This window comes from Neolamprologus brichardi, chromosome 12 (assembly GCF_056152115.1).
Source record: "Neolamprologus brichardi isolate AB-2024 chromosome 12, ASM5615211v1, whole genome shotgun sequence".
Lineage (NCBI taxonomy): Eukaryota > Metazoa > Chordata > Actinopteri > Cichliformes > Cichlidae > Neolamprologus > Neolamprologus brichardi.
The window spans coordinates 11,406,854-11,429,796 of NC_142115.1; the positions used below are offsets into that span (position 1 = coordinate 11,406,854).

Sequence of the window (22,943 nt, forward strand, 5' to 3'; positions counted from 1 at the left end):
AGTTAATCAAATGGCTGCAGACATACCAACATCAACTATACCCTTTAAAATGGCTAATTTGGGGTATCTTGGAATTGCAATTTCACGATCTCTGAGATTAATGCAGAAACAGAATATTACTTTACTTACAATGAAAGTTAAGTCTGATCTTCAAAGATGGAACTACCTACCGCTGTCTTTAGCTGGTAGGATTCAAATTATTAAAATGAATGTATTACCTAGATATTTATATGTATTTCAGAGTTTGCCCATTTATCTGCCTAAATCATTTTTCAGAACTATAAATGACGTCATTTATTTGGGCCGGTAAACGTCCAAGAGCTAGTCGCTCGCTTCTTTATAGGGATAGATCAGCTGGAGGATTAGGACTGCCTAATTTAACTGGGTATTATTGGGCATCTAATATGTATAATATATTATTGTGGTGTACATCTCCCTATACTAATTGGTGCCAGAGTGAAGCGGCCTCCTGTTCCTCGTCATTACGTGCTTTAGCATGCAATACCTCACAATCGTCCCGATTAAGCCGGTCTTCGAACCCAGTTGTCACTGAAACATTAAAAATTTGGTCACAAATAAGATGTTACTTTGGTTGGCTCACCCTCCCTCTTGCAACCCCGATCTGCAACAATCACTTATTTGTGGTAGCAAAGATGGACTTAAGATTCTCTGTTTTAGAACATAAAGGACTTGGTACTCTAGGTGATCTATACGTAAATGATATCTGTGAAGGTTCTCAGTCATCCAGGTCATCATAGTCAAAGGAGCTTGCAAAGAAAAGCGTCTGGACTTCTTTAAGTTACTTGAAGACGTTTCACCTCTCATCCGAGAAGCTTCTTCAGTTCTAAGGTCAAATGGTGGGGAGTCCCAGATTTAAACCTAGTGGGAGTGTCCCCCCACAGAGGGACAAAAGGACCCCCTGCTGATCCTCTAATGGCCTGAGCCAAGGTGTGAAACTGGGTGTGGGTTCCAATCAGCCAGAGTTTCGGGTGAGCTCATTGTGAAACCTGGCCCCACCTTATCATGTGAATTCCTGAGGTCAGATGGCCCAGGATGTGAGTGGGTGTTAAGGCGTCTGGGGAGGGAACTCAAAACTGGATTATAGATGGCAGACAGTCGGTGTCGTAAACCACTGCCTCTGTTCAAAGATGGTCGCTCACAGTGGACATAGATGGCTTCTTTCACTCCTCTTTCAAACCGTCATTGGGTAAAAACATCACGTTCACCAGGGAAGACACAAAGGATAACTGTTTGCCTTTCCTGGACTGCGCTGTGCACATTGAAGAGAATGGCAACCTCAACATCGAAGTTTACCGGAAGCCCACACACACGGACCAGTACCTCCTCTTTGACTCCCATCACCCTCTGGAACACAAACTTGGAGTGATTAGGACCCTACACCACCGGCCAGAACATGTTCCCTCTAAGCCTGAAAAAAGGAAAAAAGAAGGAACACACACATGTAAAGGAAGCACTCAAAACGTGCGGCTATCCTAAATGGGCGTTCTTAAAGTCAGCAAAGAGGCACGGAAAAGAGGATCAGACACCAGCGAGGGAGGATAAAAAGGACAGACGCAACAACATTGTCATCCCCTATGTAGCCGGTGTATCAGAAAAACTCAGGAGGGTTTTCTCCAAGCATGACATCCCAGCAGCATTTCAGACCCAGCAACACGCTCAGACAAAAACTGGTTCACCCGAAAGACAAAACTCCAAAACACAGACTTAACAATGTGGTGTATGCTGTACAGTGCAGCGAGGAATGCCCAGACCTCTACATTGGAGAGACCAAACAGCCACTTCACAAGCGCATGGCACAACACAGAAGAGCCACCTCTACAGGAGAAGACTCAGCAGTCCATCTGCATCTTAAGGATAAAGGACACTCTTTCGAGGATGCTAATGTTCACATTTTGGACAGAGAGGACAGATGGTTTGAAAGAGGAGTGAAAGAAGCCATCTATGTCCACTGTGAGCGACCATCTTTGAACAGAGGTCGTGGTTTACGACACCAACTGTCTGCCATCTATAATCCAGTTTTGAGTTCCCTCCCCAGACACCTTAACGCCCACTCACACCCTGGGCCATCTGACCTCAGGAATTCGCATGATAAGGTGGGGCCAGGTTTCACAATGAGCTCACCCGAAACTCTGGCTGATTGGGACCCACACCCAGTTTCACACCTTGGCTCAGGCCATTAGAGGATCAGCAGGGGGTCCTTTTGTCCCTCTGTGGGGGGATACTCCCACTAGGTTTAAATCTGGGACTCCCCACCATTTGACCTTAGAACTGAAGAAGCTTCTCGGATGAGAGGTGAAGCGTCTTCAAGTAGCTTAAAGAAGTCCAGACGCTTTTCTTTGCAAGCTCCTTTGAATCCGTAAATTATGGTTTTTTTTGGTACTTCCAGTTGCGAAACTTTGCAAAGAAATGTTCAACTTTATTCCCACAAATCCCAGCTTCCAGTGGAATAGATTTGGTTCTCAGAGCCAAAACTTTGGTAAAGGGTCATATTTCTTACCTTTATAAACTAGCTTCTCTGCCTAGTGAATCTCTTTTATACAGGACCAAGATGAAATGGGAGTCAGAACTCCATATGAGTTTTTCTGAGTTGTTCTGGGAGGGAGCAGTAAGGGCCATTAATTTGTCTTGTAGTTGTGCCAGACAATTTAAAGTTTTCCACAGATTACACTACAGTAAAGAAAAATTGTCAAAATTATACCCAGATAAATTTGATGATAAATGTAACAGATGCTCACAAATATCTTGCAATCTTACTCATATGTTCTGGGCGTGCCCTAGGTTGTCTGAATTTTGGCATCAATTCTTCAAAATAACTTTGGATATATTGGGTATAAAATTGACTCCGACTCCACATATCGCTATATTTGGCAAACCACCAATTAACCTTCATACTGCAGCTATTCAAAATAACCTTATTGCCTTTGCTTCTCTCATAGCTAGGAAAATAATTTTGTTGTTGTGGAAATCATCTCAGCCACCATTAATGAAAGTCTGGCTACAGGATATCTTAGGACTCTTAAAATTGGAGAAGAGAAAATTCTCCATCAGAGTCTCATCGGATAGATTTTTTTACTCACTGGAAACCATTACTTAAATATTTAGAAAAGTTACCAGCACGAGAAATCTCTCTGTAGTCCACCATATGACATTGTACAAAGTTTTCTGCTATTCCCGGCAGTGGCTGTTCTACCTTATAAGAATACTCTATTTAAAGATATTCCAGCATTATTAATTTGTTTTGACCAAGGAGCAAGTAACCATTAATATTAATATTGTTACTATTGTTGGTTAAGATTTATATCAATATTGATTAATGTTAAGACCTTGTTTTTTGAGGCTAGCAGATGTTAATGTTAATATTAAACTATAAGGATACACACTATTATCTTATTGTTGATTTTTTTGTTTGTTTGTTTGGTGTTTGTTTTGGGGGTTTTTTTGTATGGGTTTTGTATTTTTTGCATGGGTCAATTCATTTTCTCTGTAACATATTCATTTTTACGTTATTGGGAGCGAGTGGGGGGTATTCAGGTACTCATCTCATTTATGGGTTTTTTTGTATGCTATAAAAAAGAAAAAGAAAAAGATTATTACTTCTATATGTACCTGTGTGTTTTATGACAGTTTGGTATTGAAAAATAAAAGAATGAAAAAAAAAAGTTAGAGCAGAAAAGTTCAATACAAGTTTCAGCCCTTAAAATTGAATAAAAGAAGTTAAAGTGTTCTGACGCAGTATTGTAAAAACCAAGCTGGTTTCATAAAGCTAGAGTTTACTCCAAAAAATAATAGCGCTGCCGTATTGCATCACACTCAGTTCATTTCAATCATTTCTTCAGCGAGTTTGATAGCTAGCAAAGTAATAATCATAATTTTTTTTTTTAAAAAATAGCATGTGTAACGTACACGTGCTGGAAAATTATTTACCTGGACTCAGCTATCATGCGACTGGAGACCACATTATGATCACATTATGGGGTGGGTTTCACCCTTAAGCCTGGCTATGGTCATGCAGCAAACATTTATTCACAGCTGGGCTCAGGTGATGACTCATATAATTAATAGTTTGTCAACAACCCTGAGGTTCACATCCAAAGGAGACAAGCCCCAGAGGGGGGACTCTCCACCATTTGTCATTAGAACAAAGTCTCTTGGATAAGATGTAAAACATTTTCACAAACCTGAAGAAGTCTAACTGCCGTCTTTTTTCAAGCTCTCAATACTACCATGACCTGGATGACTGAGAAAGTAGACAGATATAATGTGAAAGTAATGTAATAAATACTCTAATCTATTACTTAACTCGGAAAGTCACGTTCTGCATTACTTTTAAGAAAAATAACAGTAATGTTACTTCTGAGCGAAACTGAGATCTGATTAAGACAGGATATCAACCAAAATTCCAGAAAAAACAAATCACGTAAAAGTTATAAATTGATTTGCATGTCATTTAGTGAAAGGAGTATTCAATCCACTACAACCCAGCCAGAATTATGGCCCCCATTGATGGGCTGTGTACCCGTGTGGCCTATAGATGGGAAAAAAAATCAATTAATCACAGATATGCCACACCTTGTCCATTAAACATATTTTTTAGACTCACGTATTCTTAATGCAGCCATTCACACCCATCGAATAATTTGACTGTACTAACATGCGGCATTTATTTTCTTTTTGCTTTGAACCAAGATCGATTTTTGTAATTTTTTGGAAATTAGACAAATCTGAAATCCAAATAAACAAATCTGATCAATCAGATCACTGTATGTGCACTCTTAACTCAAACACTGAATCCACAATGAAATCGAAATAGTAAAATAATACTATTTTGTTTTTTTTGCAGTGACCCACCATGGCAACAACCTGTTGCCGTTGCCTTTGTGGTCAATACCTAGATACTAAGAGGGAGAATCTATTTGTGTGTACACATTAGGACACCAATTTGTGTTGGTATAGGTTTATATTAACAACACCTATAGCTTTATATTGTTAAATAGTAATTATAAGAGACTGGCGAAACGCTAATGTAATGTACTGCATTACTTTAAAAAAAGGTTTTCTGTGTAATAAAATACTTGAGTAACGACCCCAACACTGATCACAAAAACGAGAGGAAATACCTCCAACCAAATGAAAATCAATAGAAGCATCAATAAGAGAATCGATAAGGAATGAAATCAATAAGTAAATTTGGTAAGTAAGTAAGTTTGGTGAAGATGAGCTGTTACCTGCAGCTCAGTATTGAGTCTAGGCATCGAAGCAGCTCGGCCCTGGTTTTCCAGACCGGAGCCAGTGAATGGAATTCTACTGCTCACACTGGTCTCCATCTTCTTCATCTCTACCGACTCCTGAGCATACAAATACAAACAAAACCCTGCCTCATCAGCGTGCAATGATGACATTTGGAGGTGCATTAAGCAATTTGGACTCAATTTGAGAAGACTACTGGAACTCTCTGGACCCGCCGTATCTCTATAACACCACAATTAGCTAATGGTCTCTTAGCAACAGAGTCCACTAATCACTGACATCAACAATTGATGTTACTAGCAGAACACAGACTCTACCCGCTACTACTCTGTAGCTTAATTATACCCACTGTGTCATTAACAACAATCAACAACAAACAACAATTGTTGTCTTGAGATTGCACACTGCTCCTTTAATTCAGTATTGAGATAACAGACACCATGACACAATGGCTTAAAGATAGGCTAGACTTGTATTATTTGTAATATAATTCTAACCACTATGCTGTTCTCACTGAGAGTAAAGCAAAAGTGAATTATTTGTGAATGAAAACAATCATCTGTACACGGATTACAAGATTATAAGTTCTTCTTACTCTGTGTTAAAGTAAGAAGAGCAGAACCTAGTGAATATGACATGAGCACAGCTGTAGTATTAATGAAAATAGTCAAAAAGTAAGGATACTATGTGAAGTCTTGCTTTGACATGAATTACCATATTTAATCAAATTGATATAATCATTTTATAGCAAACATTATTCTATATGGCCATGCTTTTTCTACTGTTTATCTGGGTTTGGGTCTGAGCAGAGAAGCCCACACTTCCCTTACCACGGCCACCTCATCTTGGGGGGATACTGAGTTGTGCCCAAGCTAGCTGAGAGACATAACTCGAGCAAGTCCTGCGTCTGCCCAGTAGACTGCCTAGGGCTTTCCTAAAATTACTCAACTAGTCAGTTGAGTTCTAGTCAGATGTCTGAACCACGACAAATTGGTTCCTTTCAATGTGGAGAAAAAGTGGCTCTACTCCTGATCAAGCTCCTCAGCCTGTCTTTAAGAGGACAGCCAGCATCCAAAAGAAGCTTATTTCTGCCACGATCTTTGGAATATAGTGTAAACACTGAAATACTTTCACAGCTCATGTTGAACATGAATCCATATGTTTTACCTGATTGATGGCAGTGTCTGAAGTGTCCTCAGATGGGCCCCGGGACATCGTTCTCTTATTCTTAGCCCATGGCACTTCTTTGGGTTTATCAATCACCCAGGAAGATGATGGCTTGATGGTGTGATCTTGACTTGGCCTGTGTGTAATAATCACAGTTCAGTTTAACTTTTACAAGGTCAGCGGTTCCTGTTGTCATTGAAGTCTCAAGTATTCAAAACTAGCTGTAAAACTATTGTAGGATATCTGACACATTGATCAATTAGCATTATTTCTTGTTAATTAAACAGCTATATTATACAACAGCTATAACTCCACTATAATTTCCCATTGTCTTTCAGGCCTTTTAGTCAACTGGGTCATTTCATATTCTTTAAGTGGTAAAAGCAATCAGATTTTTAGAAGATTTCCCAAAGATGAGCTCACGGATCTCACATCCAAAAACTTCCTTTACATCTAACTTTAAGATTTAAATTTTTTGCAAGAACCAGGTCTCAAATAAGAAAGTTGGTCTGCAACGCACCATTTGTACTTTGAAGAACTGACACACACTCACAGGTAAACCGGATTTACTTACTTGTAATAATATATCAATGTGATTTTGGTGATCTCAAAACCTATAATGCTTTTTCTTATTACACTAGGGGATGCTCATAATAAACGTGGCAGAAGTTTAAAAAGCTGAGGAATACACATAAGGTTACATCAAAATTTTTATGGTGGGTTAAAATGGAACGCCAGGACTGCCATAATGAATTAATTAAATACACCATTAAATAATTAATTAAATGTGTCAATAATTAATTAAAATGGGATTAATTAATTAAATAAATAGTTATGACACATGTAATTAATTAATTATTGACACATTTAATTAATTATTTATGAATTTCACATTTTAATTAATTATTGACACATTTAATTAATTATTGACACATTTAATTAATTATTTATTGACACATTTAATTAATTATTTATGTATTTAACATTTTAATTAATTATTGACACATTTAATTAATTATTTAATGATATATTTATTTATTTCATTTTGGCAGTCCTGGCGCCTGGCTCTCATCATGAAATAATTTTATCTGTCAACCTCACCCATCAAACTCAGGGGGCGGGGTTAACGCTGATCGACTCAAAACCATTGCTTTGGCCTGGTGGCCATTGTTTTTAGCACACAACAACCAGCATGTGGAAACTAACAGAACTGAACTTTGAAAACCCTGTTTGTGTGTGTCACCAAATACAGTTTTAATATTTTTTTAGCCGAGAATGTAGTGGTTTAATCTTCATGTGTCTGGTCGGTTTCTCAAGATAGAGCCTCTTTGCAAAAGTGCTTCGATGATTTCGGAGATGTCTGCCCAGTCTCACGGCAAAGCGTGGATAGACCCGCTCGCCTCGCAAGCAAACGAGCTGTTATTACCACCGACAAGGCTCAGGCCCCGGTACACAGCTGTAATAACCCCCGCTGACACGGGCTTCTTTTACTGAGGTTATATTTATCAGGGTTTTATTTCCTGATGTTCGTCATACATGTTTCAGTCGCCAATTCTGAATTATAACTAACATTAAAAACATGTTTAAGGAGGAGAGAGAGCAAATAAATTCGATTAACAGCTGATCTTTGGGTTTTTGTTCAGTAATCAGTGTGACCTGTGTATAAACGCATAAAAGCGATAACGTTGGTGTTTCCGTCATGTAGTAACTGCTGGCTTTAACTGTACAAAGGTTGTTCGAAACTATGACACACATACAGACTTCATGATGTTCGGCTAATATTTTTATTGTGAATATTAATCATGAGGGTAAATGGACCTGTACACCACAGAGCGAGGTCAGCATATCCACGATATCTTCAGCTCTCTGAGGTAACACAGAGTTTCCCAGCTGACTAATCTAACTGTCATCTACGAATAATTCACGGGTCATATCAATATGATTTTACAGAAAAGCATCCTTAATACTGCCAACTATTCCAGAGACGTGAAAATCTACAGCATAAAAAACACAAAAATATAGCAGTCTAACGCAACACTGTAACAGAGATGAACGCGTCAGTTTGTCAAAGTGGAATGAAAGCGATTGGTTGAACAGGTGTTCGTGATCTGTGTTTTCTGCATTTTCATCAGCGTAAGAGACTCAGCAGTTATAACAGTTATACATTTAATAAATCACCAAATGAACGCAAGAAACGAGCAAACCTGTTCCAACAATTTGAGTTTGTGTTCCCTCAGCTGCAGACTGTTTAAATGTTTGAGAGGAAGATTAGATATAAAGCAATCGTCAAACATAGACTCCGTCTGCGTTCACATTTGATATGAGGCCAGGACGGATAATGGCTGTGTCCTGTTTTAAGATCATACATGTAAAATTGTTGTCTGACCTCCGTCGATCCAGCCGCTCAGAGTTAACTGAAGTTAACCTGGATAAATTATAGTTAAGGAGTATCACAGATAACACCCACGTGAGCTGTGTGACTGTTCACCACTACACTGAAATCAGTAGGCTATTACTGAAATACACGTGCTATTTTATAAACTATGATATAAATACTAAAGTCCTACTAACATGTTTAGTTTTAAAGGACACCTTCCTGCCTTATTAGCAGTATTAGTTTTCTTCTAACATCCAGAAGTCTGCACCATGTGTTTCATAGTTTGTAACAAACCTTTGACAGTTAAACATAACATGACCGAAAAAGCAAAAAAATAAATAAAAAGAGAGAGAGAGAAAAAATCACACAAATTATATGTTAACCTCATTTATTTTTAGTTAAGTAAACTCTAAAAATTCTAACAGATCGCTGGTGCTTAGAAAACCTATTAAAAAACAGATGATATAATATTTCTGTCCAGGTTGCAGTCTGCATTATGAACATGTAGTTGGAAACTCTGCTCCTCTCGGTGGAAATGCGCCTTCTCTTCTCTTTCTTTAAAACATTTTAAAAGTCAGTTTAATCTCAAAATTTACTGTTAAATCCAAAACACACCAGATAAAGAAAAGCGAATGGTTCAGTCTAACACATGTGCCAGTGAACCATTAAACGTCTGTAAAACTGTGCAGTTATGAAACGTAACTTTAACCTCAGCCAAACCGATTTGCTCAGTTGTAAATAAAACAGCGAAGTAAACGTGACCCGACAGACAGAACCTGAGTGAATTAAGTCCAGCGTTTAACCACTGAGAGCTAAAACTCAGGTGAGGTTTCAAAGCTGTGCTGGTGATTGGACATCAGCCGCTGATGAAGTGGGTTCGCCGATAAAGTGCTCTGTTGGGAAACAAGCTCCAGCAGCTCTGCGCTCGGGAAAAACTATATTTACTTATCTTGTGCAGAAAAATGTGCTGACGTTGCGTAATATCGAGCACCGGCTGCCCAATTAAACTGTGACTATCACCAGATAACGTGGGCGTGTTTCTTGAATTAGCAGCAGGTGTTAAACAGGTGACAGGTGAGGAGGAGGATGCATGCAGGTAAACTGAGGGTCTGTTGAGCTGATCGCTGGTTTCGTGAGAAAAATGTCAGCTCGTTCTTTATGTTACGGAAGCACAGAGACACAAGACCAGGTGGAAAGAGACGATCGTTCGGTGAAAATGAGAATCTGCGAATGCAACACGTGGAACACGGAGAGTGAAATATGTAAACAAACCGGTTAACGTAACCCCCTCGGTGCACTCTGCATGCTGACTGTTAGCAGAGCTACTGAAATCTCTGAAAACATCTGAGCACCTTTGCAAACATGTTCTATGTTGACAACCTGACCCGACATGTGAATATTACAGCGCGACATTCGCGGCTAAAACACTGTTAAAAGTGTAGTTGGTGACAGAAAAACGGGGTATTTTAAAACTACACCACCAACATTGCTGCCTGTGATTTGAAATGCATTCTGGGATACCTGGCTGCCCCAAGTCTACACAAGCAATCGATTATCTAGGATCGACCTGTTTTGACTTACTTTGCACGGCAACCAATCAAATGTTAGAGAAGCTGCATGGGCAGCGTTAACCCCGCCCCCTGCGTTTGATGGGTGAGGTTGACAGATAAAATTATTTCATGATGAGAGCCAGGCGCCAGGACTGCCAAAATGAAATAAATAAATATATCATTAAATAATTAATTAAATGTGTCAATAATTAATTAAAATGTTAAATACATAAATAATTAATTAAATGTGTCAATAATTAATTTATTAAATGTGTCAATAATTAATTAAATGTGTCCATAATTAATTAAAATGTGAAATACATAAATAATTAATTAAATGTGTCAATAATTAATTAATTACATGTGTCATAACTATTTATTTAATTAATTATTTCCCATTTTAATTAATTATTGACACATTTAATTAATTATTTAATGGTGTATTTAATTAATTCATTATGGCAGTCCTGGCGTTCCATAGGTTAACAGCTCCGGCTTCACAATGGGTTACAGAGCTGAGTATGTGCTGTAGTATGATGCTAAACTAATGCTAAAACACAACAAACAGCCCTTTGCTCATCAGTAAAATGTCTTCTTGCATTTGTCAGTAGACTAAGACAGTACATTAGTTTGTTTAGTTTTAAAATAAGTAGCTATTGTCTATGAAGCCATTAATTTTACTGGCAAATACCTCCTAGAGGCAAAGAAGGTACTGGAGTAAAAAGAATGTGCACATAAAAGTATTACATTTATTTCAGTTTTGATTTTCTCTCCACTATGACCTTTACACAATTTTATAGAAGACTGGCATAGCAGAATAAACTCTGCAGGGCCACTGCAACATAAATGCATGCAGTTATGAAAGAAGTAATCAGATCTTTTACCTAAGTTTAAGACCCAACCCATCAAAAATAGCCAGAAAATTCTGATTTTTTGGAACTGAGATGTTTAACTAGAAAGCGAAAATTTCAGAAGAAATTTTAAGTGTGCCTATGCCGCTGCTAATCAGTGTAGTTTGCCATTCATACGGCTACAGAGAGCAAAACTCACCAGAGCAGCCATTGTCCACCATGAACTATGGTAAAAACAAACACCGCTCGCGCCTCACAGATGACAGCTTAAAGTTTTGTGTAAAGATGAGGTGACTTCGTACAGCCCCGATTTGCAGATGCTGTGCACAGAGGTTCATGAGCAGAAGTCCCATTGTACCACGGCAGACCCGGCAATGTTTGCATGTACACGCTTTGTAGCATTACTTTATTGACCACTTTTCACACATGGTTGCTGTACCCACACAGCCGGCTGTAGCTTTTCATCTCACAGCCCAACACATACCAAAAAAAAAAAACAGCTGAGAGAGCACAGACTTTATGCCTGAGAGGCGTGATTGCAGATGCCGCTCAGGTGGGTCCACCTCCCCTGCAGCGGCACTGCAGTCCACGCCGCGCCACACACATCAAACATGTAAAATAAATATTTGTGCACTTTTGCATTCACTTTTTGTTTTTTGTTATTTTTACACAGTGTTCTGAATGATTAACAATGGTCTACAGCCAATCTTGTGTATTGTTATACAAACTTTGGTTGTAAGATTCAGATAACTACTTAATAAAAGCTAAATATTTTATATGAGAGTAAGAAAGAAAAGTATCTTTGTGCCCCCCTTTCCCTGTGAATGCCCTACCTGGCCCCCTGGCAAAAGCTTTGCTAGATCCGCCCCTGCACAGTTACCAGCTGTCTCTCAGAAACAGTTCATAACTTCCCTTCAACTCATTCATGTCACCTGTTTCTCCATCTCCAGTTCAGCTCTGATGATTCAGTGAGGACATCTCCTGGTTCCAACCAGCCGCCTTTACAGCTGTGGCTCCAGCAAACATCAGCTGATACTAGAAATTAATATCAAATAAATTCTAACAGCAGCTGATCAAGCTTAAACGTGCAGCTGTTGTTTAGCACGATAAACAAACAAGAGATCAAAGCCCATCATTGATCAGTTTCATGATTGAAGTTGCAACAGGCGAGAGAATGACAGGGGAGGCTGCATAACGACAGAATAAATCCAGCTTTGTGTATTCTTCTGTTCTACCTGAAGTACGGGACAAACTGTGTTCCTTTTCAGCTCAATACGAATTGCTAATATTTTCTCTGAATGCGGGATGATTCCGTTTGCACGGGACGGTTGGCAACTCTACTAACTAACCTTATGAATACAATAAAGTTCACCATCAGTAACACAGCACCCACCCAGCTGTATAGAAAATCTGTCATGCTAGCTAGCGCGCAGTACGACTTATTGTAACTGATTGTAAAAAGTCAGCACAACAAAAATATACATAACATCTTACCTGACATTCAGTTCACCGGACACTCGTACCAGCGGCATGAGAGAGAGAGGGGTGAAACGAGACAGAGAACCGCTCTCGGTGTAAGCAAGGGCCAGTCGCTCGTGGGCGCCTCGCATCTCTCTCCCCCCCCCCCCCCCCCCCCATCTCCTTTCTGTCATACACCGGTGGCTAGCTGCCCTCTGTTGTAGCTCCGCGTTAGCCACCACAAAACAACTGAGTTATTTTTTCCACATCGAACAGCATCTGGACAATCCACCACCTTTCACTGTTTTTACTGTTACTAAAATGAATAAATGAATCACCAGCCCAGTCCAAGTCCAGCAGCCAACCAAGAGTGATCACGAAAGACTAGGGGGTGAAACGAGAGCGTGAGCCGGCCTGGGTGTCAGCCAGCCCGGCCTGGGTGTCAGCCAAGCCGCGCTAGCCAGCTAGCCGGCTAGCTGCCATGCGGCGCTAGAAGTAACATCGTGAGAAAACTGTTGCTAATATGGGACTTCTTGATAAAACGAGCAGATATTTGAAGTTTACACAACTACATTCTCGCCTGAAAATATCTTAAAAGTTTATTTTGTGACCTAGAAACACGAATAAGAGGAATATAAAAACGAGGTGGCAGCCGCCATTGTTTCACTCGGTAGAGGCGTACTATGAATTGTGGGATTTGGAGTTTTCCACCAAGCATACATCCTTTCGCTTACCGTAAGTATTCAATGGTTCGCGCAACCTTTAAACTTCCAATGGCTCCTGAAAGCAGCAACGCTGTGCGCGCCGTTGATATTGTCATCACTACGGTAATCCAAATAAGGCTAGACAGTAGTGATGTGCAGATCGATCCTGAAATATCGATTCCTCCGATACCAGTCATTTATGTTCTAGAATCGATTCTCACATTAAAATATCGATATTTTAGTAATTTAGGGTTAATTTGTAGTTTATCATTAACAGGAACACAGTGGAAAGAAACTATAACATTCGGATTGTCTACATTCAAAGGAACTACTTCCTCTTCCGCCTTTCATAGTCATGTGCGAAATACGGCTGTATAAATGTCTCGCAGCCCCTTGGCGCGCGCACTCACAACAATGACTGAGCGTAATTGTGCGGACGTATTTTACCTCCGCAAACAGCTGAGTCATGGTTTGCGATACATGTGGCAAAAAAAGTGCTCCAAGAGTGAGGTGTTGTGGCCATACTTTCCCAACCTTGAGACCTCAGAATTAGGGAGACATTCAAAAGGGCTGATAAATATATTTTACAGTGTTTATTTATCGGATAAAATACGTTAAATGTCACCGTTATTATTGGCCGGCCCGGAAACAGCGGGGGTGTCCAAATTCAGAGGCAGCTTCCACCTGAGGACCCGGCCTTCGTGGTCTAAAGAAAGCCGGGTAGTACGTCACAAGCTCCCTCGGTGGAGTGAAACTGCCGTCTGGTCCTTGCTATCTAAAATATAACCGGGCGCTGGCGTAAACCCTCGACCGTCCCACACTTTCTTTAATTAGTTTTCTGTTTGATGTTTATTCAGCTGTGTGAAAACCCCGGAGGAACCCACCCGATGGATTAATAAAGTTAAATTTAATTTAATCTATTCTAATAAATTTAATCTCAGCCAAACCGATTTACTCACGAACAAATAAAACACTGAAAAAGCCAAACAATAACATTTTTAAGTTATCAAAGTGACTTATATATCATGTTTAACCCGAGTAGCGAATTGGCTGGGCCGCGCTATGAATTCTGCGATATGGTTTTTCAATTTTGTTGTCCAGGTGGAAATTCGAGAGAATGGTGGCTCCGGGATTCTCCCGGAAAAATCGGGAGGGTTGGCATGTATGGTTGTGGCAACATCACTAACCTTCTCAAACACCTCAGAGTAAATCATATCACAGAATATGAGGCGTGTATGTTGAGGTGAACTGAAGAGGAAGAGAGGGACAGGTGCTGCTAGGGCGAGACAGACGTCTCTCACAGAGTCCTTTAGTGCTGCAGGCAGGCAAGGTGTTCAAATAGCACAACTTCAGATTTTTATTTCTGTATGATGAACTCTGCATTATTAAGTGATAAGAACAAGTAATCTGATGTCCTGTAATCATTATGACGCTATAATTTGAGATACAATAAATAAAATAAGTTTTTGTACAAAGTATCGGTATCGGATCAGTATCGTCGATACCACCCTGAATATTACTTGGTATCGGATCGGAAAGGAAATCAGTGGTATCGCACATCACTACTAGACAGGCCGTACTACTCCCAGCATGAAGTCTGTTTCTATGGCGCCAAAAGATGAATCTTTCCCAATTTGCACTAAAATCTAAATATTTAAAAAACTATAAAAGTCATAAACACCAAAAGTCATAGCATACTAATCCAGATCCAGCCGCACAAAATGATATAACATATATGACCCTTGTCTCAAAACTGTGCGACAGATAAGCACGGGAAAATATGCACTAAAATATTAATATTTAAAAAACTATAAAAGTCATAAACACCAAAAGTCATAGCACACCATTCCAGATCCAGCCGCACAAAGTAATAAGTGTGCCTCTTGGCATAGGCACACTTAATAATAAATCCGAGAAATAGTAATAAGTGTGCCTCTTGGCATAGGCACACTTAATAACCTTTATAACAAAACCTACATTTTTTGCTATATCTTGTTGTTTACTATATAATTTTATGATATAGTTATGATATATTTTTTTATTGCATTTGTGACACTGGGCATTTTTGGCAACGTTATGTTAACAACAATGTTAATTTCACACAAAAAAATATTTTTTCCCATAACATTATAGCATTGAAATTATGGCAAGTATTGATCATGTTGATTAGATAGAAGTCTCAGAAACTCATGTATCAAATATGAAACAAAGGGCATTATAGGGTTAAGCAGCACAACTCCATCTATCATCCATCCATCTATCTGCTTATTCAATACAGGATCACAAGACACCACAAGCAGAATATAAAAAAGAATCTGTTATGCGTTTTTCCTGAAGTATTGAACTTACAGAGTGCCTCCATTGTTGAGGGAGTTGGAGCTAGGTCTGGTCTGTGGATGAGACTTGGCATGGGATTTAGGCTGGTACCTAAGCATGCTGGGAGGCTCCACACTGTTTAACATCTTAGGGAGGTCTTTCTCCTGTATGTGAGTCAGAGGCAGCAATGGCTTAAATAGAGCCCCGACCTTGCACTGTGGAGGAGAGACGGATGGCAACATGCTGAAGAAATCCAGAGGCAGCAGGCAGAATATTGCTGGACCCAGGTCTGACAACAGGCGCTCAGGGCTGGATGTGGAGACTTAGGCCAGAATATTCTTTGCTTGTAGTCATGCTTGTTTGCAATATATCTATGTGCATGTGGGAGTGTGGAAACATGCACGAGTAGGGTATACGTGCAAAGTTGCTGATAAACATCTGTCAGCAGCCAAATTCTCTGATTGACTGATTGTCAATTGTCTGACTGAAACTGACAAGAGTGTCATTAAGCATTTAACATCCACTAGGTTACTGGTGACCCCTCAAAAATTAGGGTTAAGGTTTAGGTTTGGTTACCATTTCCCCTATTTAGAACATGTCTGTCCCTTTTCTATAGAATTTCTGCCCACTTGGCACACTCAGAAGGTTCAGAAGGTTTTTACAGATAAATTAATGCCAAAATGTATGAGAATTTACTCGACCTTGGCCGCAGATAGGTTGATGTTATCCTTGTAACTGTTAAAAGATTAATACAACAACAGCAAGTAACAACTCTCCTGGTACTTCTATATTAAAAATAATAAATTGGGGAAACAGATGATAGCTTTTGCAAATTACCAGTGAATTACTAGTGAACACAAAGTATCTTCTGTGCATGTGTGTTTACATGCAGCATACATTCAAAGTGTGCAAGTTTGCAAGCATGTATGTGGGCCCATGCATCTAGATTTGAACTCCATCCATTGTGTGTGTACTTCCTTGCATGTCTGCATATGTAATGAGGGTGTTGTACCTGGGAGCCCAAAGCGCTCTGTTGCTGCTGCAGTCTCCTAGCTCGATTCTGCTTATAGTAGTCAAAGATCATCAAGGCTGCATAAACCTTCCCTACTGTGAGCTCATTGGCTGAGGAGGTGAGAAGAAATTATTTAAGAAATGACAAGACATAAAAAGAAGTAGTAACTGACTCATTCCTTCTTATTTCAATGCATCTCTGTGCACTGCATGTCTCCCTAATGGTTTAAAGAAAAGGGAATTCTTATGGTGAACAAGTTTGTTAATTTACAGTAAGTAACTAAAAAAAAGAAAAGCAGAACAATCACTACTGAGTCAAAATGCCTTTTTGTAGTTGCAGTATCTGGTGATCACATCTTGGCAAAAGGTGGCAACAAAAATCAACTGTAAAGTAAGTCTTGGATGGCCACATGCACACAGTGACTCACACTATAGGGTGGTTTAGGGATACCTTTTGGGTGAAAAAGCTTTCACAGCTGCTGTGCATCTACTTTTTATGGCAGTATATTTAAGGACCAGCTGTGGACCAGCTGAAGTCTGTCCTCCATCACTTGGAAAGCCATCCTCTCTTCCCTTGAGGAGTCAGTAGTTCACAGCTGGTTATAAGCCTTTGTCACTCTCATAGCCCACCACTTCCTATGGATTCATTGACTTAACTGCAAATTGCCTACCTGCCCACTCTCCACTGAAAACCTGCCACTCACCACAGCTCTCCACCTGCTAATTGGTACCTACTCCTAAGCCTTGTTTGCCCGTTGCCTTTTTAAATTAAACCTATACTTGATTGTAGTCACTGTCTGCACCTTGGGTCAGAAAATTTTAAAGTCATGATGACCAGTGTTGGTCAAATTGCTTGAAAATTTTTTACTAATTACTGATTACTTCACCAACAAATGGATGTTGTTAATTCACTAATTACTTATTTTCAAAAGTAATTAGTTACTTTATTACTCAGTTACTTTTTAAAAACATGACACACAACCTGAATACTTAACAATGTAATAGACCTTTCAGCCCAATTCAATTTTTTCTGCATAATCCATCATATAAAATTGCTAGTCAGAGTATTAATACTATAGTGTACTAAAGAGTATTATGAATATAATATGAATATAGTATTATGAAAGGACATTATGAAAGGAGTCTGGAAATGGTATTATAATGTTCAATTAAAAGTCAATTAATTATTTGTACTAATTTTCTCTTTAGCATCAACTCTAAGTGCCACAATTTAAAAAAAAAGAAAAAGACTACTTTTTTATGTATGTCATCTATAGATGAATAGAAAATTAAAATTCTGATAATTTGCTTACGTTTATGTGGTGTGACCAACAGGTCCATGGTCTTTTGGGAAAGGTTGGGCCAAACTGTGGACAATTCCTTTTTTAACTCTGCATCACATAATCGCTGGGCTACCATTCCTACAAGTACAAAATCAAGAGAGATTAAAAGAGACTCAACCTCTTGTCATAATAGTGATAACCTTAACTCTGTGCAATCAGAAAATGTTGGTTCTTTCAATTCACTTAAATGTATATAGCACCAAATCATAATGACCGTCACCTCAAGGCGTTTAATATTGTAAGGTAAAGATCCAACAATAATACAGAGAAACCCCAACAATCAGACAATCTCCTCACTTTGGCGACAGTGGGAAGGAAAAACTCCCTTTTAACAGGAAGAAACCTCTGGCAGAACCAGGCTCAAAAAATGTTTTCCCAAGTGTTGGCAGTCAGGGGACAAAAAAGTAATAATTCTAACTGACACACATCAAAAACTATTTATCCCCCCCCCCCAACTGTCATTTTTGCTTTGCTCCAAAGATAAGGTTAACATTGAAGATTACTTAGACCATTTTGGGTCTACACAGTGTTATCAGTGTATAATTATGTGCCTCTAACCTGACGCCAACTTGATCTCCAGTGCTGTGCGAATCAGTGCCATCAGAGTGGAGGTAAAGTGAACTGTGTTGTCATCAGCAATAGGCATATTCATTTTGACGAGGCGCTGAGGGTTAGACAAAGAGACATTAGGTCACTGATCATAGCAAACTGTTTAATAAAAACATAAAATTCACCCAGAGAAATCAGTCTGTGTGCTGAAGTTATCCTATCCCCTCAAATGATTCAGGTTCTTTGCTAAATTTGGTTTATTATGTGCAAGTTTCTCTAGATTGATGAAATGCTCCAGAGATATATTTCAGCACACAAAAAGCCTTCTCTACGAGAATATACAGGAGACAAACTAGACATTGACATACACTGCTACTAGCTACAGTATGCACTATGTTGCAAGTCAAAGGGCACTGGTGCAAGACTGACATTGACCGAAAAAAAGGCGAGAGAAGGCATGTAACACATAACCATGAAGGTGCTTCAACAGTCGCAGGAGCTCGACTCTGTGGTTGCCATCGCAGCAATCATCAGTTTGGAGTTGAGAAGCTGAGTATGCTCTACATGTACAGTGGATGCTAGCATCAAAGAGTTAATTCCACCAAGCTTGATCAGACTTAGCAGGAAGACTTGGTTTATACACCTGTGACAATGACAATAAAGTTTCTGATTCTGATTCTGATTAATGGAACCACTATTTGCATAAAGGATGCTATGGGATTGTTGCTGTAAGAGTTGAGCTCCCCTGAACACAAAAAGCATTCACCTACATGTGCTATCAGTGGCAGTGCAGAGAATAAGAAGACCAGAGTCAGAATGAAACGGGGATGGAGAACTGAGGGCCAAACATATACACACACTCAGGCCTTTTTACACATGGTCACACACTCACTTTAGCACATGTACACACAATTATAGGCTGCACAATCAGCTAGAAAGAAAAAATCCTTAACTCAAACCACTCTAACAATAACAGAAGTCATTGACCTATTAAAGATTTACCTGTAGCAACATATCTTTTGTCCTTTATGCAATGAAATAATTATTTTTTGCAGAAAAATAACCATTTGAAAATGGTGTTTGTTCAGCAGAGCCGCTCCAATGCTTTTCAGCACATTAGGTCATGTTCAATCCTTCTTGCATTTAGCAGTTAATAGAGCTGTAATTTTTTATGGCTAATTATAACATGGGTATTTTTTTACATTTACTTTTAGGCATAACAAACTTTTTCAGGTAGTAGGTATAAGTACAATCCAGGGAGTGTTAAAATTGTTTCACTATCTCCGCGTACCCTTTTTATTGCAGAGCTGGTCTCAAAGGCAAAGCTTACAAGCTAAAAAAAACATAAACATAAATCTAAAGGCAGAGCATTTTCAAGTTTTGAAGAATCTTGAAAAAAAAAAAAAGCATTCCAGTGTATCATTAAAGAAACGGTATATTAATGCGCAAAAGGTCCATCCATCCAAAAAAGTGGCAAACAGTTAAAAACTAGAAAAAGTTGCATTTCCTGCGAATGCCTTGTAGTGGAATCTGAAAACAGCAGAATAAGAAGAAAACTGCTTTATTTAAAAGGGTACACTGAACAGTGTCACTAAAGCAGAGTGCATGCAAGCAGAGCAGAAGTGTGCTAACAGCCACAAGTAGGATTCAAACCTGCACCAACAGATCTCACAGCAGCTGTTCATCTCACTGAGCCATAGCAGTTCTTGTCTCAACGAGAGATATGATGAGAGAAAAAATATGCAGAGGGCTGAAGAAGCTGAATTGTTGTGAAAAGAGGTGAAGAAGCAGAACTGTATGCTAGAAAAAGGTGAAAAGGCTGAAATTGTGCTGAAAAGAGGTGAAAAGCTGAAATTCTTCTGAAAGAGCAGAAGAGGCTGAAATTTTTTCAGCTACTCATTGAGCCAAACTGGTTCTCACGTAACTGAAAAAAGGTGAAAAAGCTGAAAATTCTTATTAAAAAAAAGCAGAAGAGGCTGAGATTTGTGCTGATAAGAGGTGAAAACGCTGAACCTTCTGCTGAAAAGAGGCAGAACAACCTGGTTCTGCTCAATTTCAGTCCACCAATCAGAGGTACTTCTTCTGTCTGCTTCATCAGGCTGTGTACTTGTATGTATTTCTGCCATGGAGCATTAACAAGAATCTGAGGTCCATATTAGAAATGCTGCCAAAATTATAAAACGTTGCAGAATTGTAAAAAATTAGCAATGTAAATTACAGGACTGTGATAGTGTATTAATTTGTAGTGAAAAAAAAACTGTGGAACAAGGTGGAATTGAACCCAAGACCCGTGTCATAACCAATTGTGCCACCTGGAACAGGGGCGGGAGGCTCAGAAAACAGAGTGATGAGGAGTCAGAATTAGATTGCGGTGAGAGGCGAAAAATGCCGTTTTTTGGTGTTACAAAACGTCGTGTAACTCAAAAAGTAGGTGGGATAGAAGCATAATTCTTGTACTGGGTGAATCAGCAGACTTTGGTGAACTTTCACTGCGACAGAGGTACATAGGTCTTTGTACCTCCGTCGCGGAGATATGACCAGAGAAGACACGGCTTCATTTCCAGAGTTTGAAAACTGAGAGAAGGACAGATTTCCACCCCTCAAACAAACGTAATTCATCGCTCAACGGTAAGATAATTGTAAAAACTGTTTAGTACACTCAAAGTGTCTGAAGATATATTGGCACAAGCCTCATGTCTTAACTTTGCTTCATTAAGGAGATATGACGATTTGAAAATGCCTCCAGTTACAGAATTTCAGCTCTGAGTTTCACAACCTCCCCATAGACTTTGAATGGGAAGTTTTCAGACCTTGTGTCACTTCGAGGCAAATTGTGAAAAAAACGTCACTCGCACGATAATGATAGTGACACTGTCTTAAAGCCAACAAAAATACCTACGTTTTGATGTATAATTTGTGTGGGTTCAGCGAAAGTTGAGTAAGCAACAGGAGTTTGTTCGTACATGAAGAAGGGTTTCAGAGCTTAGAGTGCACGTACTCTAACTCAGTCCATATCAACGATAGCAACCCATGCAAATCCTCATAATTCATACAAAAGCGAAAAATTAATTTAAGGGAAACGGTAGAACTTATGGAAAAGCTGAATTAGACAATAGTAGCAGAAGAACAGGAGAATAGTTTAAAGGTGGAATGGTGGTTCTAGGTGAAAGTATGTGGAAGTAGTTAAGGTTCAAAAACATGCCACTTAGAGTGTTTTATGGGAGGTGTGCCATTCACTTCAATGGGAGCTGGAAAGAGCAGAATTGATAAAAACTGTAAAAATTTGAATGGTGATAATGGCATAAAAACTGAGGGACTAGTTAAGTGGCAAAAAACGTACGGAAGCAACTAGAAAAAGAAAAATAAAGAATAAAGAGAAACAGGATCTCAATAGTGTGAATGGCTGTGAGGCATTCACACAACAAGGTAAGTGGTAAGTGGTGTGAGATGTTAATTTAATTTTTTGTTTACATGGCTACGCATTTGCACGCTCTTATAATTGGAGCGAAAATTAACTAACAAAGCTTCACTGAATTCAACTGTGCTGGCTGCCTGGCTCATTATTCTGACAAATACAAACTGTAACCTTTTAGAGTTATTGTAGAGCATAAAAGATTCCAGACTCTTTAAAGTGCCTATAACCTTTGCCTAGTACTGTACAACCATTATGAATGTAATGTAACATTACCTGAGGTGAGTTTTAACTGGAATAAAATAGGCGAACAGAAAATAAAAAAAGAAAGTGATTTCTAAATTGACTTTGACTTGTATTTCATTGCAGACAATATGAACACAAAATATTTTACGTTTTGTTTGGTCAGCTTCATTTCATTTGTAAATATACATCCTTACCTGTCACTCAGACCTGCAACACATTCCAAAAAAGGTTGGGACAGGAGCAATTTAGGGCTAGTAATCAGGTAAATTGGCTAAATAATGATGTGATTTGAAACAGGTGATATCAACAGGTGATTGTAATTATGATTTGGTACAAAAGCAGCATCCAAGAAAGGTCCTTTAGGAGTAAAGATGGGGCGAGGATCGCCAATTTACTAACAAATATGGAAAAAAATTATTGAAATGTGTAAAAAAAAATCTCAGAGTTTTTTTATGGTCATTTTGCTCCAACATGAGTCCCACTCTGTTATGTGCCTTTTCTGTTATTAGTTTACTCAGACTGTCTTTGGTAATAATTGTGACATTGGTGAAATGTTTGAGTAATTGAGTAATCAATACAGAAATCCTGCTGGAAATTCCAGTGCAATGTCTTTAAACCTTGTAAACAAGTTGACCACAGTGTAAAGATTTCCTCAAATGTAACTTAGTCACTGTATAACTCAAAGCATAGC

At 39.0% G+C, this 22,943-nt stretch overlaps 1 protein-coding gene across 1 annotated transcript in view; it reads right to left on the reverse strand.

The window, feature by feature from the left end:
* cacna1ba (calcium voltage-gated channel subunit alpha1 Ba) overlaps positions 1 to 22,943 on the reverse strand; it is a 292,202-nt gene that overhangs the window by 53,354 nt on the left and 215,905 nt on the right. The window contains exons 39-44 of the mRNA XM_087849000.1: positions 18,604 to 18,709; positions 18,016 to 18,123; positions 16,704 to 16,813; positions 15,725 to 15,906; positions 6,436 to 6,571; positions 5,247 to 5,366 (exon numbers count right to left, since the gene is read on the reverse strand). Coding sequence (XP_087705126.1) covers positions 5,247 to 5,366; positions 6,436 to 6,571; positions 15,725 to 15,906; positions 16,704 to 16,813; positions 18,016 to 18,123; positions 18,604 to 18,709 — 762 coding nt within the window. The remainder of the gene's footprint in view (positions 1 to 5,246; positions 5,367 to 6,435; positions 6,572 to 15,724; positions 15,907 to 16,703; positions 16,814 to 18,015; positions 18,124 to 18,603; positions 18,710 to 22,943) is intronic.